Consider the following 17,754-nt stretch of genomic DNA (forward strand, 5'->3'; position numbering starts at 1 on the left):
GAACTTTAAATATTTATAGTTACAATTACAAAGTTGTACTTCACCTCTTTCTTGACTTAAACATGATGAGTTAGTTCATAGCTTGTTCATTTAGAGGTCCTGGTCAAGTGGAATTACTATGTCACAGGCCTGCTGCAGCCTGGAGAATCACTTCAAACAGGGAATTTCACTGACACCAGGTGTGTCGTAGGGGACTCTGGCTCAAGTAAGAGAGGGCCAACCTACCAAGTGTAAGGCCCTGAGTACTGCCACACATTCTATAGAACTGCTGATTACCCAACAAAGGTGAGTGAGGACTGAGTGAGGAGTGCGTGCCTCACGTTCAACACAGTGTGCCAGTGGGCTATGGAGGGAAGCCTCATACTTACCCTGTTATCGCTGATCTTCAGAACTTTAGTGAGGAACAACAGCAGCAAGTTAGTCCAGGCTTCCCGATGACTTTCTGATGTTAGAGTGAGAAAGTAACTTAGTGCTTCACTGCAGACACTGCAAAAGAGAAGGCTTACTTTTACATTACTTGTATACTCGTCAGTGTTTGATCTCACTGGAAAAGGACAATTAAGACAAAAAAGGCTAGTGAATAATAATAATGAATTTGCTAGATCCCATTTCTTTTTTACATTAAGTGGAATATTAACTTTTACATTTATATTTTTCAAGTTAGAAAAAAAATTTAACCTTAACAATACATTTCAACTTGTAGGGAAACCCACATTTTCTTAACTTTCTAAGTTCACTAAGTTTGAAACCAGTGTGAAAGCACATGTACAATCCTATGTGAAGAGACCTGGCTCTTCCCAATGATAAGATAATGAGGCTTCAGGCTCTTCTGCAACACAATGGTCTTGTCGGTACAAATGAGAGAATGGATACTTAAAATATATTTAGTTGGTCTGTGAACATCTATCCCATCTATATATACTTATATAAAGTATATAAGTGGCAGTAATATTTCTAAATAGCATGTTTCATTCTTATCTTACTTTTAGATTTCAGTTGTCCAGAAGCAAAAATAGAATGAAAAAAAAAAGAATAACAATCTCCAAATATTTTCTGAAACTAAATGCAAGAAAACACTTATTTTCACAAAGGACTACCCTATAAAAATGGACTATTATAAAGATCTGAACTTTTTAATCACAGTTTAAAGGTTCTGAATGTTAAGAGAAAGGCTAACATCTCTTTTATCCTATATGCTGACATGATCTGTTTATATGTAAAATGCATTCACCCAAGCCAGGTGTAGTAGTGTACAGCTTTAACCCCAGTGGCCCAGGAAGATGAGATGCCAGGACTGCTTGAGCTGCCTCAGTTCAAGGCAGCTTAGACATTATAGACTTTGTCTTTAAAGGATATAGATGGAATAGTCCTTGAAGGATTACGAGTGTCTTACCACTTGATCTGAATAACAAAAGTCAGAAAAAGTACGAGAATTCTGAAGGAAGACAGAGCATCAGTTACTATGAAAGAGAAAAACAGCAAGAAAAGGCAACAAAAAAAAGCAGCCAACAGTTCCGTGCCATTCCCTGGCTTCCTGAGAAGCTGGTGACAGACTGCAATTCTAACTGCAAGACAAACCCTAATCCCAGCGTGGGATTTGTGAGATACTGACTGCTCTGGTGTGAAAGGCTAACATCAGTGAAGAAAGACACTCTTCCACTCCCCTGCTCTTAGGGTGCAAGCACTGAACCTGTATTTGGCTTAGCATTCAATTTCCGGGGCCTGCTTCTATCTGGCTGCCAGTGTTGATTACTAGGTAAGTCGGAGCCCTGCACCCTGATCACATGACACCCATAGGTTCCTCTCCCCCACAGGGAGATGAAATGTCAGATAGGGAGTGGAAACACTGAGGCCTGCCCCTGGGAACTGCGTCCCGGCGTGTCATTGCTGACTGTCAGTGCAGTACCGGGTCCATAGTCCCAGTCCCTCTGAATCATGAAACTTTCCACAGCCTCTTCCTACTACATGGAACTGAATACTGGATGGGGTCTGTAAGCACTGAGACCAGCAGGCAGTGAGTAGGTCTGTCAGTTCTCTTCCAACCAGTACAAAACTCCAATCAGTGCCTGTTAGCACCCTCCACACCAATGCCTCCTGCTTGTATGTTCACTGCCCCCGAGTACGTAGAGGAGGATGGGGGCAATGTGGAGCAAGTGGGAACTAGCAGAGACCACAAATCATAAAGCACTTTGCAGCCAAGGCAGCTCCCAGTACAAAGGAAGGGAGTAGTCTACAGTGGAAGCAGCCCTTCTACAAGAGCTACAAGCACAGGAAGAATGCTTGGCTACTGAACCATGCTTCCAGTCCAGTGGTGAGAAATGGCATCTCAATCTAGCTACAATACTGTCCCGCCCGAACACTGAGAATATGTTAACTGAAAGACTACAGGTGATCAGGTGATTAAAACTAAACAACTTGGCCTCAGATACATAAATGCCAGTGTAGAAATGCATGCAATATGAAAAAACAGGCAACATGTCACCTACAACATTATTCTACAATAAAGAACTTGAAAGAGTCGAGTGGATAAAACTTCACACAATGAACTCAACAATGATAAAAAATGCTCAATGAAATTAAAGAGCACATAAATGAGGATGGATGCCAGTGGCTCACACTTGTAATCCTAGCTACTTAGCTATGAGGCTGAGATCGAAAGAATGAGAGGTTCAAAGCCGACTGGGCAGAAAAATCCAAAGACTCTATTCTCTAATCAGCAAAATGCCAGCCTGGAGGCATGGCTCAAGAGATAGAGTGTTAGCTGTAAGTAAGTTGAGGGAGTATAAGGTATGGGTTCAAGCTTTGGTGCTAGGAGAAAAAAGTACATGAATGAATTCAAAGATAAAAAGGAAAACACAACTTACCACAACTTTTCAGTAACAACAAAGGCAGTACAAGAGAAGTTTATAGCTATGACTACTGACATCAATAATATATTCTAAACATCTATTTGTATGTATTTGACCTACCGATTTGGAACTGAGAGGGTATAAAACAGTTAAGCACATTGAAATGAGATTGAAATTAAAATGGCTCAACAAAAAAGTCCAGGATCAGGTGGATTCACTACTGAATTCTACCAGACCTGGAGAGAAGAAATAACATCAATACTCTGGAAACTTCTCCATGAAACAGAAAGAGGAGCAAAGTTCTTCTATGAAGTATTATCCTCAAACCAAAACCTCATAAGGACAAAGTAACAATAAAAAACAACATCATTTTCAACAAAGTATTTGCAGAATGAATTCAATAAATTCAAAGGATCACATACAGGATCAAGTTGATTTCATTCTAGGTATGCAAAGATGGCTCAAAACATATAAGTCAGTAAATAATATACAGAATCAGGACAAAAATCACAATTTTCTCAATACAGAAAGGATTCTGAAAAATTCAACATCTTTTACAGCTGGCTAAAAGCTCTAAAAAAATAGGAGAGAAGAAACATACACTAACACAACAAACGATGTATATGATAAATGAGCAGGCACATCATATGAAACAAAAAAAACAAAATTTCAGAAAAAAAAATTTCTTCTCACGTCAAGGACACAAGAGTGCCTACTTTCCACTCTTATTCAATATAGAACTGGAATTCCTCACCAGAGTAGTAAAGTAATAGAAATAAAATATTCAAAGCCAGGCGCTGGTGGCTCAAGCCTGTAATCCTAGCTACTCAGGAGGCTGAGATCTGAGGACTGCAGTTCAAAGCCAGCCCGGGCAGTAAAGTCCATGAGACTTATCTCCAATTAACCACCAGAAAACCAGAAGTGGCATTGTGGCACAAGTGGTAGAGTGCTTGCCTTGAGCTGAAAAGCTGAGGGACAGCGCCCAGGCCAAGTTCAAGCCCCATGGGGAAAAAAAAAGATTTAAAATGGGGAAGGAAGAAGTCAAATTATTCCTATTTGCAGATAATATGATTTTATTCTTAAGTACAATATGTGCATCACACACACACACACACACACACACACACACGCATACATCTGAAGACAGCATAATGAAACCCACCCAACACTGAAAAGGGGGATAAAGAGGCTAAGGGGATATAACAGAGGGGTCAATTTGTTTAAAGTACCTTTTTTGCAGCTAGAGTTATTCCAATAAAACTGTCTTGTACTACTAATGCATGCTAATAAAAAAGGGAGGGGAGCTGGATGCCAATGGCTCATGCCTATAATTCTAGCTGTACAAGGGCCTAAGATCTGAGGATTGTGGTTTGAAGACAGTCTGGGCAGGAAAGTCCACACACACACGCACGCACGCACGCACGCACGCACACACACACACACACACCCCATATCTATCTGTAACACTATTTGATTAATTTTCATAATTGATTTGTGAAATAGGAACTGTTCTTGTCCCTTTCCTGTTCTGTATACCAGTCACATGGGTCAAAAGCAGAATCAGTCAAGCATCTTACTTTAAAAGCCTCTGCTGGACCTCTTCCCAGGCACTGACCCGGCTTTCATCCATGTACATCCGGAAGAGAATGCGCAACCCACAGGCAAGGCTGCTCGTCTCCTGCTTCAGAAGATTAGGCTTGGACTTGCCTTTGAAGCCTGCAGACAAGGGAGGTTTCTGGGATGAGACATTTTACAGAAAGGACAAACCATCTGTTGGGAGGCACATTTTTGGGTAGTCAGCTGTTGGTGATGGCTGTGTACAAAGCAGAGTTGCCCTACCCTAAAGGCCTGGGGCATTCAAAACATTATATTCAGATTTTAAAACAACCTGCAGCCTGGGCAAACAGAACCCTTTGAATGAATTACACCTGAAGCCCTGCAGATAAGGCTGTGAGTATAGCATGCTCTGCCCATAGCAGAGCTCTGAGATAAATAGTGGGAGGCAGGGGCTACTTAAAAGCCAGAGATGTGAAGGAGGCATGGACAAACACAAGAATCCTGTCACCCTCAAAGAAGCGTCCCAGTCAAATGATGGTAATGGGCTGGAGGGAGAAAACAATTATAATCTGTTCTTTCTAGAAGACTATAATGTAAAGAGGATGAAAAAAGCCACCTTGTATTAAATAAAAACAGGAAATGTCTTAAAGCATCTAAGCATTTGACATAGAAATGGATGCTAACCATCAGCTTTCTTTGTTTTCCTGTTGTCCCTAATTCTCCCAGCACTATTTTTTATCTAATAGACACAAGTATTTTTTAAATAAAGAATTAACAATGTCAAATGTAATTTATAGGAAATGGATCCTTTGGGGAGGGGGGGAGGGGAGTGGCTAGGCCCTCCTCCCCTGTTGTCCTCACTGTATCCTGTCCTTTTTTTTTTTTTTTTTTGCTTCAGGCTAGGCTCAGACATCTATTTTCCTACCTAAAATTTCCCCCTAGCTGTGATCATAGGTACACGATGTGGCCTGACCTATGCCCAACTAATTTGTTGAGGGAGGATGTTGTTTGTGATCCTCATCGCCCAGGTAGTTGGATCTACAAGCGTGTGCCACCACATGTAACACCTAGGAAGCTCTTTATTTAAATTTAATAATTTGTTTTAAAACAAATATACTTCCCTATTGTAGCCCACTCATTTTTATTCTGAAGTATAGTTAAGCTCAACCAAATAAATCATACGCCAGATATCACATATAGGATCTTCACAGGTTCTTTTTTTTTTTTCCTTATAAAAGGACAGTTCTTTAATACTACTATCAAGAGGAATGTACAGTCTCAGCAAACTATGTAAAAGCGCAAGTGGTCAAGTGGACAATTACAAGGTAAACGAAAACCGGGAGAAAGAAATCTACCTATGTAGTTGTCTGGTTTACTGTTGACCAGAAAAAGACCTGTCATTATTATTATTACTGCTGACTTCAAGTCCACAAATAATGACTTATGACGTATGTCCATATCCGAAGAGCAGCACTTATATTAACTGTACAACAACATAATATCAGCAGCTTACCTGCCTTCCACAGAGCAGTCCTCTGTTCATTGTTAGAATTGAACGCTTTTGCAAATCTATGTGACTCTAATAAGCAGTCCAGAAGCTTAAACAGTTGTTGTGATGTCAAAAAGCGGTACATTCCTTGGTCTTGAGTATCAACTCGAACATCGAAGTCCACTGCATCTCTCTTCCGAAGATAAACCACCAAAACATAGATATTCATCATAATTTTAATAAATTTAGAACTTGATGCTCCTAAAAACTACTTTTACAAGTAAGACATAGACAGAACCTCAATATATTCTCCCTTAATGAAACAGGAATGTCTACATTCTTTATGCATCTCTGTCACCAAGTGCCTCTCTAGCTGTCTCAAACCTCTTGTGAAATCCTGCGGGGCTCTGCCGGCCCAGGCCCTGCATCACTTGGCACTTCAACCCCCTCAGGCCTTCTCCTCCTCTCCTCAACTGCTGCAGAGTTCCTGGACCATGATGTTAATTATTCCCTTGTGTGATTCCTCATCTCTTCTGGTACTAAAACTCTGCATATTCCATAACTGTATCCATGGAGCCCGTAGGACTACTGAGACAAACAGATGGTTTCTCCTTAAACTCAACAGCATAGGTACTGCCAGCACTCCTCCATGTTTCCCCATCTCTATTTCTCAATAGATAATTCATGCATTTACTTTTCAAGCATTCTTCCCAACCTCACATGGTCCATCACTTTTCTGCCCATCTCAAGGAGAAGCAGAAACAATCAGAAGAAATCTCCCACAAATTCCTAAACCTAAATGCATCAACCTTCCCAGAGACCAGGCTCTTTAGCATCATCCTCTACCACGAGTGGACAATCTGGTGGTGACTCCAGAAGTCCCATCTGTGTGAGGTGCTGTCATCAGAAACAGCAGCTTTGGCACCCTCACTCCTGCTCAAAAGCTCTCAAGGAACACGCAGCTGTAGTGCTGACTTTAATGAGCAGTATGAGGACAAAGTAAGCCCTTTTCAGGCCACGCCCACTCAAGCTCCTCCAGCTAGCGCCCCATTCTCTGGGCCCCTATATAGCAAAACTCCTTGATATGGTTAAATTATTTCCTATCTCCAGTTCTCTTCCCATGTATCCATTACAACTATGTTTTGGCCCTCAATGTTAAAATCTAACACACTGCAAAACCCAAGTTCTTCTACTGGCTAGAGGGCAATTTTGAAGTGTGATGTTACATGATATATGCTGAGCAATTGATCAAATTCTTCTTACAGCATTTTATTGGACTTCCAGAATGTCACAGAACATCAGTGCCCAGGGCTCAGTGCCCACCCCTCGTCTTTACCATAGCCACACTCACTAACCTCATGACCTACTTTATCCAGTCTCAGGTCTAAAATGGCAGCTGTGTGACTGAGGCCCTCCAAAGAAAACCTCTAACCTGACTTCCTATCCAAAGCTCAGCCTTTTCAGCTAACTTCTTATTCTCACAGAACAACAAACCCAGAAAACAGCTGCCTTCAAACCTCCTTACCTGGGCTGCAGCTAAGTTTTCTGCATCTTCCTTCTTACTTGTTGCTGGGAAGAACACGATGTTGTCGATGGTCTGGATGAGTTCCAGCTGCACAACACATTTAATCAACAGGGCAGCAAACAATTTTTGTTCTGGAAATTCTGTGAGGAAACCCCCCAATGCATATGCAAACAAAATATTATTTTGAATCCTTTATAATTCTATGGCATTACAATGTTAAGGAAACATTAACATGTATAACGACAACCTCACATACTATGCTGAGGACATCCTGCTTTGTATACAGGCACTATTTGCTAAAAGTTTCATTAAATCAACATTTGGAAGTGTCTCAAATTTTTGTTTTGTTTCTTTGGTGCCAGTCCTGCAAACTCAACTCTTACCCTTGACAGTAAATAAAAACCTGTGATATAGGAAGTGGGATATAGCAGGGATTCTGACCAAATCATACAATACAGTGTTTTAGCTGAAGGAGATGATTCTGGGTGCAGGTTAGGGAATGTAGATAAAATTACCTGTTATTTTCAAATGGACCCATTAACAAAGAAGCTATAAAATATGCTGAAACCATTTTGTATTTATTTTCTTTTTTGCCAGTCCTGGGGCTTGTGAACTCAGGGCCTGGCAATGTCCCTGAGCTTCTTTTGCTCAAGGCTAGACTCTAACTTGAGCCACAGTGCCACTTCTGGCTTTTTCTGTGTATGTGGTACTGAGGAATCAAATCCAGGGCTTCAGGCATGCTAGGCAAGCACTCTACCACTAAGGCACATTCCCAGCCCTGCATATGGCTTAGTGGTAGAGTGCTACTCTCCATTTCGCTTTCTTCTACACAGGTCTAACATTGCTACATTCTGGTATTCTGAATAAGTTTGCTAAACAAGGCAATTCTGATAATCCACCAGCCTGTAAAGTCAACTTCAAAGGCAAATGCTTTTTATCTGACCTGATGGTTAAACACTGCAAAAACATAGGGTTAAGGAGGAGGACTGTGAGCAAATGGTGGAACTGACATGTACTCCAAGAGGAAGGAAGGGACCAGCCAGCATGGCCACACCTGGGTTCTCCAGCCCAGCTTTTCTAGGGCAGGTGTTTAGTGGTTTGGCTGGCTGCCCAACAGAAGCTGCCTGTTAAATCAGACAACTTACAATTCCTCAGTTTCTTTCTACTATAAGTATTTTATTACCAAGTCCCATTTTTATACCAATTTGTGAAAATTAAATTTATTCTTGAGGTAATTTATAAAGGCTCTTTTCCAGATATCTTCCAGGAATGCTGTTCTATTTAACTTCGTTGTTCTTACTACTAGATCTCAAGTTAAGAAACAAAATGAAACAAAGAAACTCGTAAGTCCTATGGTATGTCTTCCTCAAGGGCCTCCTCCACTGTCCTTTACTGCAGTCACAGCCAACCTGGTACACTGACTCACCCTTCATTTGAGTCATTAAAAACACCTCAGCTGCTGGGAAAGATACTCCTACTCCTGATAGCAAGCACCTGGATTCCAGAAGGGACTTAGCAGTAGGTAGATGTCTGAGGAGACAAATTCTCATCAGTTATGAGATACCTGTGGGTGTCAAAAGGGCTCTAAGCAGCACCCAGTGACTCCAACTGACCGAGTTTGCCGGCTAAGATTGCCCTGATACTGAACAGTGAAGCCATGCCTCTCTACACTTTCTGATGCCTTTTAAGAACCAGTTGGAGATATTACTACAGTCCCATCAATATCAACAGGGATTATCAGGACATTTGGAGATAACATCAATTTGGACAAATATGATTTATAAGGACTCAAACTCAATAGATTTTTAACTATGTAAAACTCTTAGTACTGAAACAAGAGGAGCTGGGGCAGTGATTTTTTCTAAAACACAAGGCAGCTGTCTTAGAGACAGGTGGAGTGCTCAGCTGTGTTGTTATTCCTTGAGCAGCAGTGAGATGGCAAGTGAACTCATCACAAAAAGAAATACGCCCTTCTCACCAAGGTAGGTGGCCATTTATTCTTCCTCCAGTAGCGAGTTCAGAATGAAGCTCATTTAGAACACTCTCCGGGAAGTAAGAGCACCATGTCTGAGCCCTTGGCTCAGTATGGCAAGAGAACAGTGCCCTTGCTTTAGATTAGCCAAGTGGAAACTTTTTCATTGAAGAGGATAAAGTCACACAAAGCTCGGTCTTGGGACTAAAGGAGATTTAAACAGCCACTCATTATTCTGTCCTTACAGCATTTATCAGTACAGACAAAAGCTGCAGGATTCCTACAAAAGCCATTCTGTTCTCCAGAGAACAAGAATGAAAAATGGAAATGGGCCACTCACCACCACCTATCTCCCCTTTAAGGTGTTAGCAAGGTACAGTGACTGAAGCCAAATGGTGCTTTTAAGTAGGAAAACAGAGCCTTTCTTCTCTCAAGAACAACAGTAAGCACCCAGGCTTAATAAATTCTCTGAAAAAAATTAAATCAAATAATAGAATAAAAGAATAAAACTCTTAAAAGACAACATTGGAGAAAATCTTCATGACCTTGATCTGGTATTGGCTAATTTATGACACTGAAAGCATGACCAACAGGAAAAAACAAAACAAAGTAAGACCAAGCAAGTAAACAACAAACCAGATAAATCAGACCTCATCAAAATTAAAAACTTTTGTACATCAGAGGACATTATTTAGAAACTGGAAAGACAACCTACAGAATGAGAAAGGAAATGTTTGTAAATAATACATCTGATAAAGGTCTTATATCTGGAGTATAGAACCATTCAACAAAAACAAAAAGATAAATCAAATTTTCAAATGGGTTAAGTAAAGTACAGATCTCTCTACAACAGAGATACAAATAATTGTTTAAGAAGCAAATGATGGCTTACTTAGTGATAACCACTACTCATTACAGAATGCAAATCAAAACCACAATGAGGTATACTGGGATAGGTATCCACTGAAGTATACCGGGATAGGTATCCACTTTTTAAAAAAGGAAGGTGTTAGCAAAGATGTAGAAAAACCAGGAAATGCCAGTAAGACTATAAAATGGTACAACCACCTTAAAGAACAATTTTGTGATTCCTGACAAAGTTAAACAGAATTACTACATGACCCAGTAATTCCATTCCTAGGTACATTTGGAGACAATGTTACTGAGCAATATTTCTGATGAGCAAAAGGTAGAATACACTCAGTGCCTACAGCATATAAATGGACAAATATGGTACACTAAGGAATTATCCATGCATGCTACAATGAATCTTAAAAACACGTTAAGTGAAAAAAGCCAGACAAAAAAGATCACAATGGGATTCCAATTATATAAAAAAGCACAGAATAGCTTATCTATAGACATAAAAGCAGATGGTGTAGCTAGGGATTTGGGAGGGAGAGAATAGGAAATGATACAATGGTTCTGGGGTTTCTTTTGGGGGATGATGAAAATGTTCTGGAACTGGAACTGACAACTGCACAACATTCTTTTTTTTCTGGGGGGGGAGAGGGGGGTCCAGTCGTGGGCCTGAACTCTGGGCCTGAGCGCTGTCCCTCAGCTCTTCAGCTCAAGGCTAGCGCTCTACAACTTGAGCCAAAGCTGCACAACATTCTGAATGTACTAAATAACACTGAGTTGTTCATTTTCTTTGCCCTTTTTTTTATTTTGTTTTTTGACTTGTGCTGGTCCTAAGGCTTTAACTCAGGGTCTAGGCACTGTCTCTGAGCCTTTCTGTGCTCAAGCCTAGCGAACTATCACTTGAGTCACAGTGCCATTTCTGGCTTTTTCTGAGTAGTTTATTGGGGATATTGGAATCTCACAGACTTTTCTGTCTGGGCTGGCTTCAAACTGCAATCCTCAGATCTCAGCTTCCTGAGAAGCTAGGATTATAGGCTTGAGTCACCAATGCCCAGCGAGTTGTTCATTTTCAAATAGTTACTGTTGTTACATAAATTTAACCTCAATTTTTAGAAAGTGTTTAGAACCATCTTGTTTTCTTCTAGAGGTAGAAGTCTTTTTCTAGGGGTTTTATTCAGCAAATGAAACAATTTCAGTAAAGAGTGAAGGGTTCCTACTTCTTAGGACAAAGGTAAATGGAGGACTACTACGGCTCCCAATTCTCCCCTGGGCAGCATTGTGGCGAGGCTTGATTCTTTGTGCTTGGAGCTCCTGTATTTAGAAAGCAGGGACCCCTTACTAAGTCTTCTGGGAGGTGGGTATATGAAAACATGTTTGGCTTACACTTTGAAGACAAAAACTGGCTGACCTGTGGAAGGGATAGATAAAGAAAACCCATGTACCCAACTCAAACATTAGCCAAATGGGGCATGGGGGTGAGACAGGGATGGGACTGATATTGCAAATGCTAGTGGAATTCTTGGGACAAAACATCTGTCAGGCATTTCCAAGTTGGCACTGTGTAGGCAAAGTAGTGGATTACACAATATATTGCTTCTTAGTGTTACCTATATCTACATTAAATAAATGATGTTTTTATTTAAATAAGTAACTCACTTGCTGAAGATTTGATTTTGTTAACTTCCTCATTCACAGTGGAGGCAGAAACTGAAGGTGCTTGCTGTCTATTATCTGTAGATCTCGGTTGGATAGAATCGTGTATATCTACAGATTTCTGTGATACTGTATCCTAATAAAATAAAGAAAATTTCATTGTTAAGCATGTTGAGAGGATCCAAATATTTTTACTATCCTTTAAAAAGTACATTACTTCAAAAATGACATCACATACATGATTATATACATATAAAATTACTTTAAGTTTTACATACATACATAAAAGTTATCTTTAAGAGAAAAGCTTTTTTCCTGACCCTCACTTGGCTCAGACCAAATATCACCAAGACAAATGGATAAAATTCTCAGCTGCAGTAACAGAGAAAATAACCAGCAATGCTCATAAGTGTTCACAAAATCATTTGTTGGGGGAGAGGAAGATTTCCACAAGCTTTGTATAGGTTGGGCTTAGCGAAGTTCTATAATCTAGGAAAGGATCATCTGTCACTCAAACTAGGAACAAGAAAGGTCAGTGTGATAAAGAGACTAATGAGGAGTGTGGTGTCCTGAAAAGAAGTGGACAATGGAATTCAATAGCTCTAACATGGCCTTGGGAAATAATTAACCCTCCTGAACTAAGGTTTTCTGACCTGAAAACAGACATGACTCTCCTTGTCAGTTATTCTGACTATGAGTCCAGCCTGAAGCGGTCTTTTCTTAGTTTGTGAAAGGGCGGTGGGTCTATATTCCCAGAAATAGTTCTAATTGAAATATTTTAATTGGCTTAAAATATCATAATTTATGATCTGTCATTTCCAGTTAACACAGACCAAGCCTGTCCTCAAGACTTCTAGAAGGATCAAATGCAAAAAGATTTTTAAACAATAAAGTACTATGCAAATCATTATGATAGTTTTCTATCCTGGTAAGTAAATGCTAAGAGTTATCATAAAATTTGGAATGAAAAGTGTATGGATTCACAAGAATTGATCACATGGCCTCAAATATATTTTTGAGCAATGGTTCAAATGGTAAAGAACCAGCCTTGAGAGCAAAAGCTAAGAGACAGTGACCAGACCCAGGGTTCAAGCCCTAAGTACTGGCATACACTAAAAAGAGAACAGTTCTGCATCAGAATTAGTATTTGCACAGACATGTAGTACAAAATCAAAGAAACCCATAACATGTTAGACCTAATTTATTATACAAAAACATATTCAGTCATACACACATAAAGTATGGTATATGCAGGAGAGGGTTTCAATAGTGTAACTCTTTTGAATAACTTGCAATCCAACAAAATGAATATGAGGTAAAAAGGTTAAGTGTGTGACTCAAGTAGCCATCTCAGCAGAAGCCATACAAAGTCATACAGGAAAGATACATGGATAATCCTTGCTTAAAGACATCGATCCTCTAACATATATAGGAGACCCACAAGAATTTTGAGAAGGATATTATCAACAGAAATAAAACCAGCCAAGACTGAGACCAAAATTGGATGAAATAAAGAAATAATGTCAGGCTTCTTGGATTTGAACAAACAGGAAATAGGATGATAGAACTACTTGGCTGTAAACATGGTCTAATGGAAAGAAAAAGGCGTATTAGCTCAGAGGGCAGAGCTGAGAAGTGTCAAGCCATAGAGCATTATTTTCAGGTCTTACAGGAATTTGCCCAGCTGAGTTGTGAATTAACTGAAGACTAGTCACTTTTATTTTTTCCAATTTCTTTCTTTTAGAATGAAAATATCTGCATTCTACACTATCCTGCCATTATATTTTAAAAGGTGATTTTTTTTCTAGGATTTTAGTTCCACAGTTGGACATGAATTTTTACCCCAAAATAGACCATACCCAACATCTTACCCATTCTTAATCTAAATGATTAAAATTGTGAGATTTGGATATTCAGAATGAGATTTTTTTTCCCCCTTGGGGTTGATGCTGTAATTGAGACTTTTCTTTGTAGGGAAGGGTCTCAGGATGTGGCAAATGTTTTGTCTTTTGTCCATGGAAATAATCATGGGCAATTTAGGTTCCAGAACATAGATTATAGTAAATTGGATAGTGGTCCTGAAAAGCTATGTCCAAGTCCAAAACTCCTAGTCCCCATGAATGCCTACTTACTTGGAAGTCAAGTTTTGTAGATACAGTGTAAAGATCTTAGATCATCCTGGTTTTAGTGTTTTATCTTGAATAACTAATGTTCTTGTAAAAGTGAGGAGATGAGGTTCTAACACACATGCAGAGGAGAAGACCATGTCTAGACAGTGGCAGAAATTAAGAATGATGTGTATACAAGCCAAGGGGTTTCAAAAGTTGGCAGCAGCCATCAGGGGCTATAACAAGCAAAGGGTAAAGGGAATCTTCTTAAAGCTTACTTGGGAGCCTTGCTGACTCCTTGATTTTGAATTTCTGAGTTTTAGAACTTAAGTCACCAAGTCTGTGGTAATTTGACATGCAGCTCTAGGAAACCACATATGAGAAGTCTTAGTATGTTAACACAACTTTTCTATAAGGTGACATATTGCAAGTTTAAACAAAATAGGATCAACTAATACTTTCAGAATAGTATGTAAAATTGCACTATTATCTTGAAACTTGCCACTGACAATCTTGAAATCAGTTTACTCTATGTTCTATGTCAAACCCCCATCCATGGTCTTTTCTTAAAGAATTGTAGTTATCTGTGAAATATATCACCTAGAAATTTAAACTGAAAATTCCATAGAGCAAATTGATGTCATCTTTGTACGAGCTGAGCTTACTGCTGCACTTTGAATAAATATATGTTTCTGTCCACTCAAAATCAACGTTGCCCTAGTACTGGCACCAAAATAACATATAAGCAAAAACAACACCTTCCAGCACTTTGACCATTTTTTCTTCATTCTCCAACTGATTTTGTTCCTTTGTGCTGTTTTTATTAGAAACCGAATGCCATGTTGTAAAAATAAACAAAGTAGGATAAAATAACATTAACAAAAACAACAACAACCCGCACTGCAACTTAACCCCAGTAAACAGTATTAAGATGTGGGTAAGACCTTAAGGAGATGGAGGTGATCAGGCCAAGATGGCAGTGTCTTCATTAACAAGGCTGCTACCTTATTAAAAGGGTGGGAAAACTAGGCCTTTCTTTGCCCCTCTCCTTTCCAACATGTAAAAAATGCAACAAGAGCCATTTTGAAAGCAAAGTAGTCCTAACGAGCCACCAAACAGGCTGGTTTCTTCCAAACCTCCAGAACTATGAGAAAATAATTTTTTGTTATTACTAAAATAACAAGACTCAGCTATTTTATTGTAGCTAAAGGAACAGATTAAGACTACCATATGTAAACATTGGATTCACAACAAAGTTACTTTTCATACTTAATTGAAAATATGTTTGATTTACTTACTAACTGTTTTTCACTCACAGGAGACTGAGGGGGAAGTGAAGTTTCTCCAGAAGTTGGACGCCAAGTCAAGAGCCTGTAAAATAATAAAAGTCACAGCAGTCACTAGAAGGACATGCTACAGACTACATTCAACAAACTTTGAAGTGGGCACACTAACATAAAATAAGTATTGAAAATATACTCTGCTTTTGATTAGTATTAACAACAATTTGCTGAAAAACATCCAGTAGGATTTTTAAAATATACAGTTTTAGGAAATAGCATTTGATATAATTAGAAGCACTGTTTGGCAATTCGTTTTGTAATGAAATACACTTTGGGAAGTTTCAGAAACTTTAAACTTATTCTTTCTAAGGGTTAAGGTTTTCAAATATTATCAAGGTAAAATTTTTTAAAGTTTTAAGACTTTTCAAAAAGTTATAGATTAAGGCTGAAACAAATGGAAATTCATAGAACTCTTCAGATTCTATCCTTTTTTAAAATGTATAAAAATAAATCTTGGTTCAAGAGAGAAATTAATTTGCCATCCTTGAAAGAGATGTTTGGCACAGAACAATGACCAGACATCAAGTTCTTATTCTCAGCTACTCAAGACTGAAGCAGACAGATGGCAAACTGATCATTCTATTTTTTTTCTTTTTTTCTTTTGCCAGTCCTGGGGCTTGAACTCAGGGCCTGGACACTGTCTCTGAGCTTCATTTGCTCAAGGCTATCCTCTACAACTTGAGCCACAGCGCCACTTCTGGCTTTTTCTGTGCATGTGGTACTGAGAATGAAACCCAGGGCTTTATGCATGCTAGGCAAGCACTTTACCACTGAGCTACCCACCCAGCCCTGATCATTCTATTTCTTATTAAAAGAGGCTTACTAGGTGATGTTTAAAATTATATGTGTGTGTGTGTGTGTATATAGTGTCCTGAATGTGCAACCAGTAAATTAAAATAGAAAATTCTAATTTTTTAAAAAATTGGATAGCCAGTTAAATTTTGTAAAGATTTTATAGGATTTATGAAATAACAGCTAGGCAAGAATTCATATGATCGTTGACCTAAGGAGTGTAAACTCTGACAGACATTATTTCTCAGATACCACAAGAAAGTGCATCAGAGAAGCTAGGCAATGTAACATGTCTATAATCCTAGCTACTCAGCAGGAAGATACTGAGATTGTGATTAGAGGCCAAAAGGTTGTATGATTCTAAATCAACCAATAAGAAGAAGAAGAAAAAAGAGCTAGATGCAGTAGCATATACCAATCATCCAATGCAGGAATTGTAAATGGAGCAGTGATGTCCAAGATGGCCAGGATAAACACAAGGCCCTATATAAATAGTAATTAAAGCAAAATAAGGCTGGGGCCTGGGGAGTGGGGGGGAGGAGGGGAGAGACATAAGACAAGGGTGGAGGGCCTGTCTAATAGGCCCTGAGTTCAAATGCCAGTGCCACCAAAAACTAAAACAGAAAACAAAACAAAAACAGCAAAAGAATAAAAATATTAATAGTTAGAAATAGACTAAAGAGATGACTGTGTGACATTTAAGTACAATACTACCTACAAATGGATTCTCTAGGTACGTATTTCTGTTTGACTTTCTAATTATTGTTTTTATTTACAGGGGTACAAACATTCAAGTCATGTGAGAAAAAAGGGTCTAACAGTTCTAGAGGTTTAAAATGTAGATAAACTACTAATTTTCTTTATGGTTTTATACATATCCATGTATTGATGAAGTAATGTGTTTCCCCAAAGAGTCTATCTGTAGATTTTAAAACTGTAGGTATAAGGCAATATGCAAAGATCAGATAGACCCAAGGTTGAGAAAGTCCTGTCCATTCTACAAATAATGCAATTCCAGAGAAGCATTCACCTAAACTGTCTAATTTCCTTATCAATTGAAAACAACCTCATGGCTGGTACCAGTGGCTCATGCCTATAACCCTAGCTATTCAGGAGGCAGAGGCTGGGGGATTACAGTTCAAGGACCACCTGGAATAAAACTCAACACCTCATCTTGGCCAACAGTCAATGAAGTTGAATTGTCAGCCTGCCAGCCTAGATATTTGAGAGCCTGAGATCAGGAAGATCAAGGGTTTAGGATAATTTGGAACAGAAAACTATTTGAGATGCTATTTCAATAAAAATGTGCCTAACATGGGAAACATAAACAGGTAGATCTCAGTTCCAGACCAGCCTGGGTATACACAGAAAACCCTATTTAAAAAGTAATAGTCTTGAAAGGCTTAGAAGAGGCAGAGTAAACAGTAAAGTTCCACAGAGGGAAGTTGGATATGGTAGTGGTCTCAGTCTAGAAGGGAAGTGAGAACCTATCTAAAAATTAAACAGGGAAACAAGGTTGGAGAAATGGCTCAAATGGTAGATTACCAGCCTAGCAAGTATGTGCCTGAGTTCAAATCCCAGCATTCTCCTACAAAGACAGAGAGA

At 39.1% G+C, this 17,754-nt stretch overlaps 1 protein-coding gene across 1 annotated transcript in view; it reads right to left on the minus strand.

Moving 5' to 3' along the window:
* Positions 1-17,754, minus strand: part of Arfgef1 (ADP-ribosylation factor guanine nucleotide-exchange factor 1 (brefeldin A-inhibited)) — an 86,761-nt gene that overhangs the window by 2,574 nt on the left and 66,433 nt on the right. The window contains exons 32-37 of the mRNA XM_013034476.1: positions 15,313-15,385; positions 11,910-12,042; positions 7,421-7,560; positions 5,920-6,088; positions 4,427-4,565; positions 369-486 (exon numbers count right to left, since the gene is read on the minus strand). Of these exons, the coding sequence (XP_012889930.1) occupies positions 369-486; positions 4,427-4,565; positions 5,920-6,088; positions 7,421-7,560; positions 11,910-12,042; positions 15,313-15,385 (772 nt within the window). The remainder of the gene's footprint in view (positions 1-368; positions 487-4,426; positions 4,566-5,919; positions 6,089-7,420; positions 7,561-11,909; positions 12,043-15,312; positions 15,386-17,754) is intronic.

The sequence above is a fragment of the Dipodomys ordii genome, unplaced genomic scaffold (assembly GCF_000151885.1).
Source record: "Dipodomys ordii isolate 6190 unplaced genomic scaffold, Dord_2.0 Scaffold190, whole genome shotgun sequence".
Classification (NCBI taxonomy): Eukaryota; Metazoa; Chordata; class Mammalia; order Rodentia; family Heteromyidae; genus Dipodomys; species Dipodomys ordii.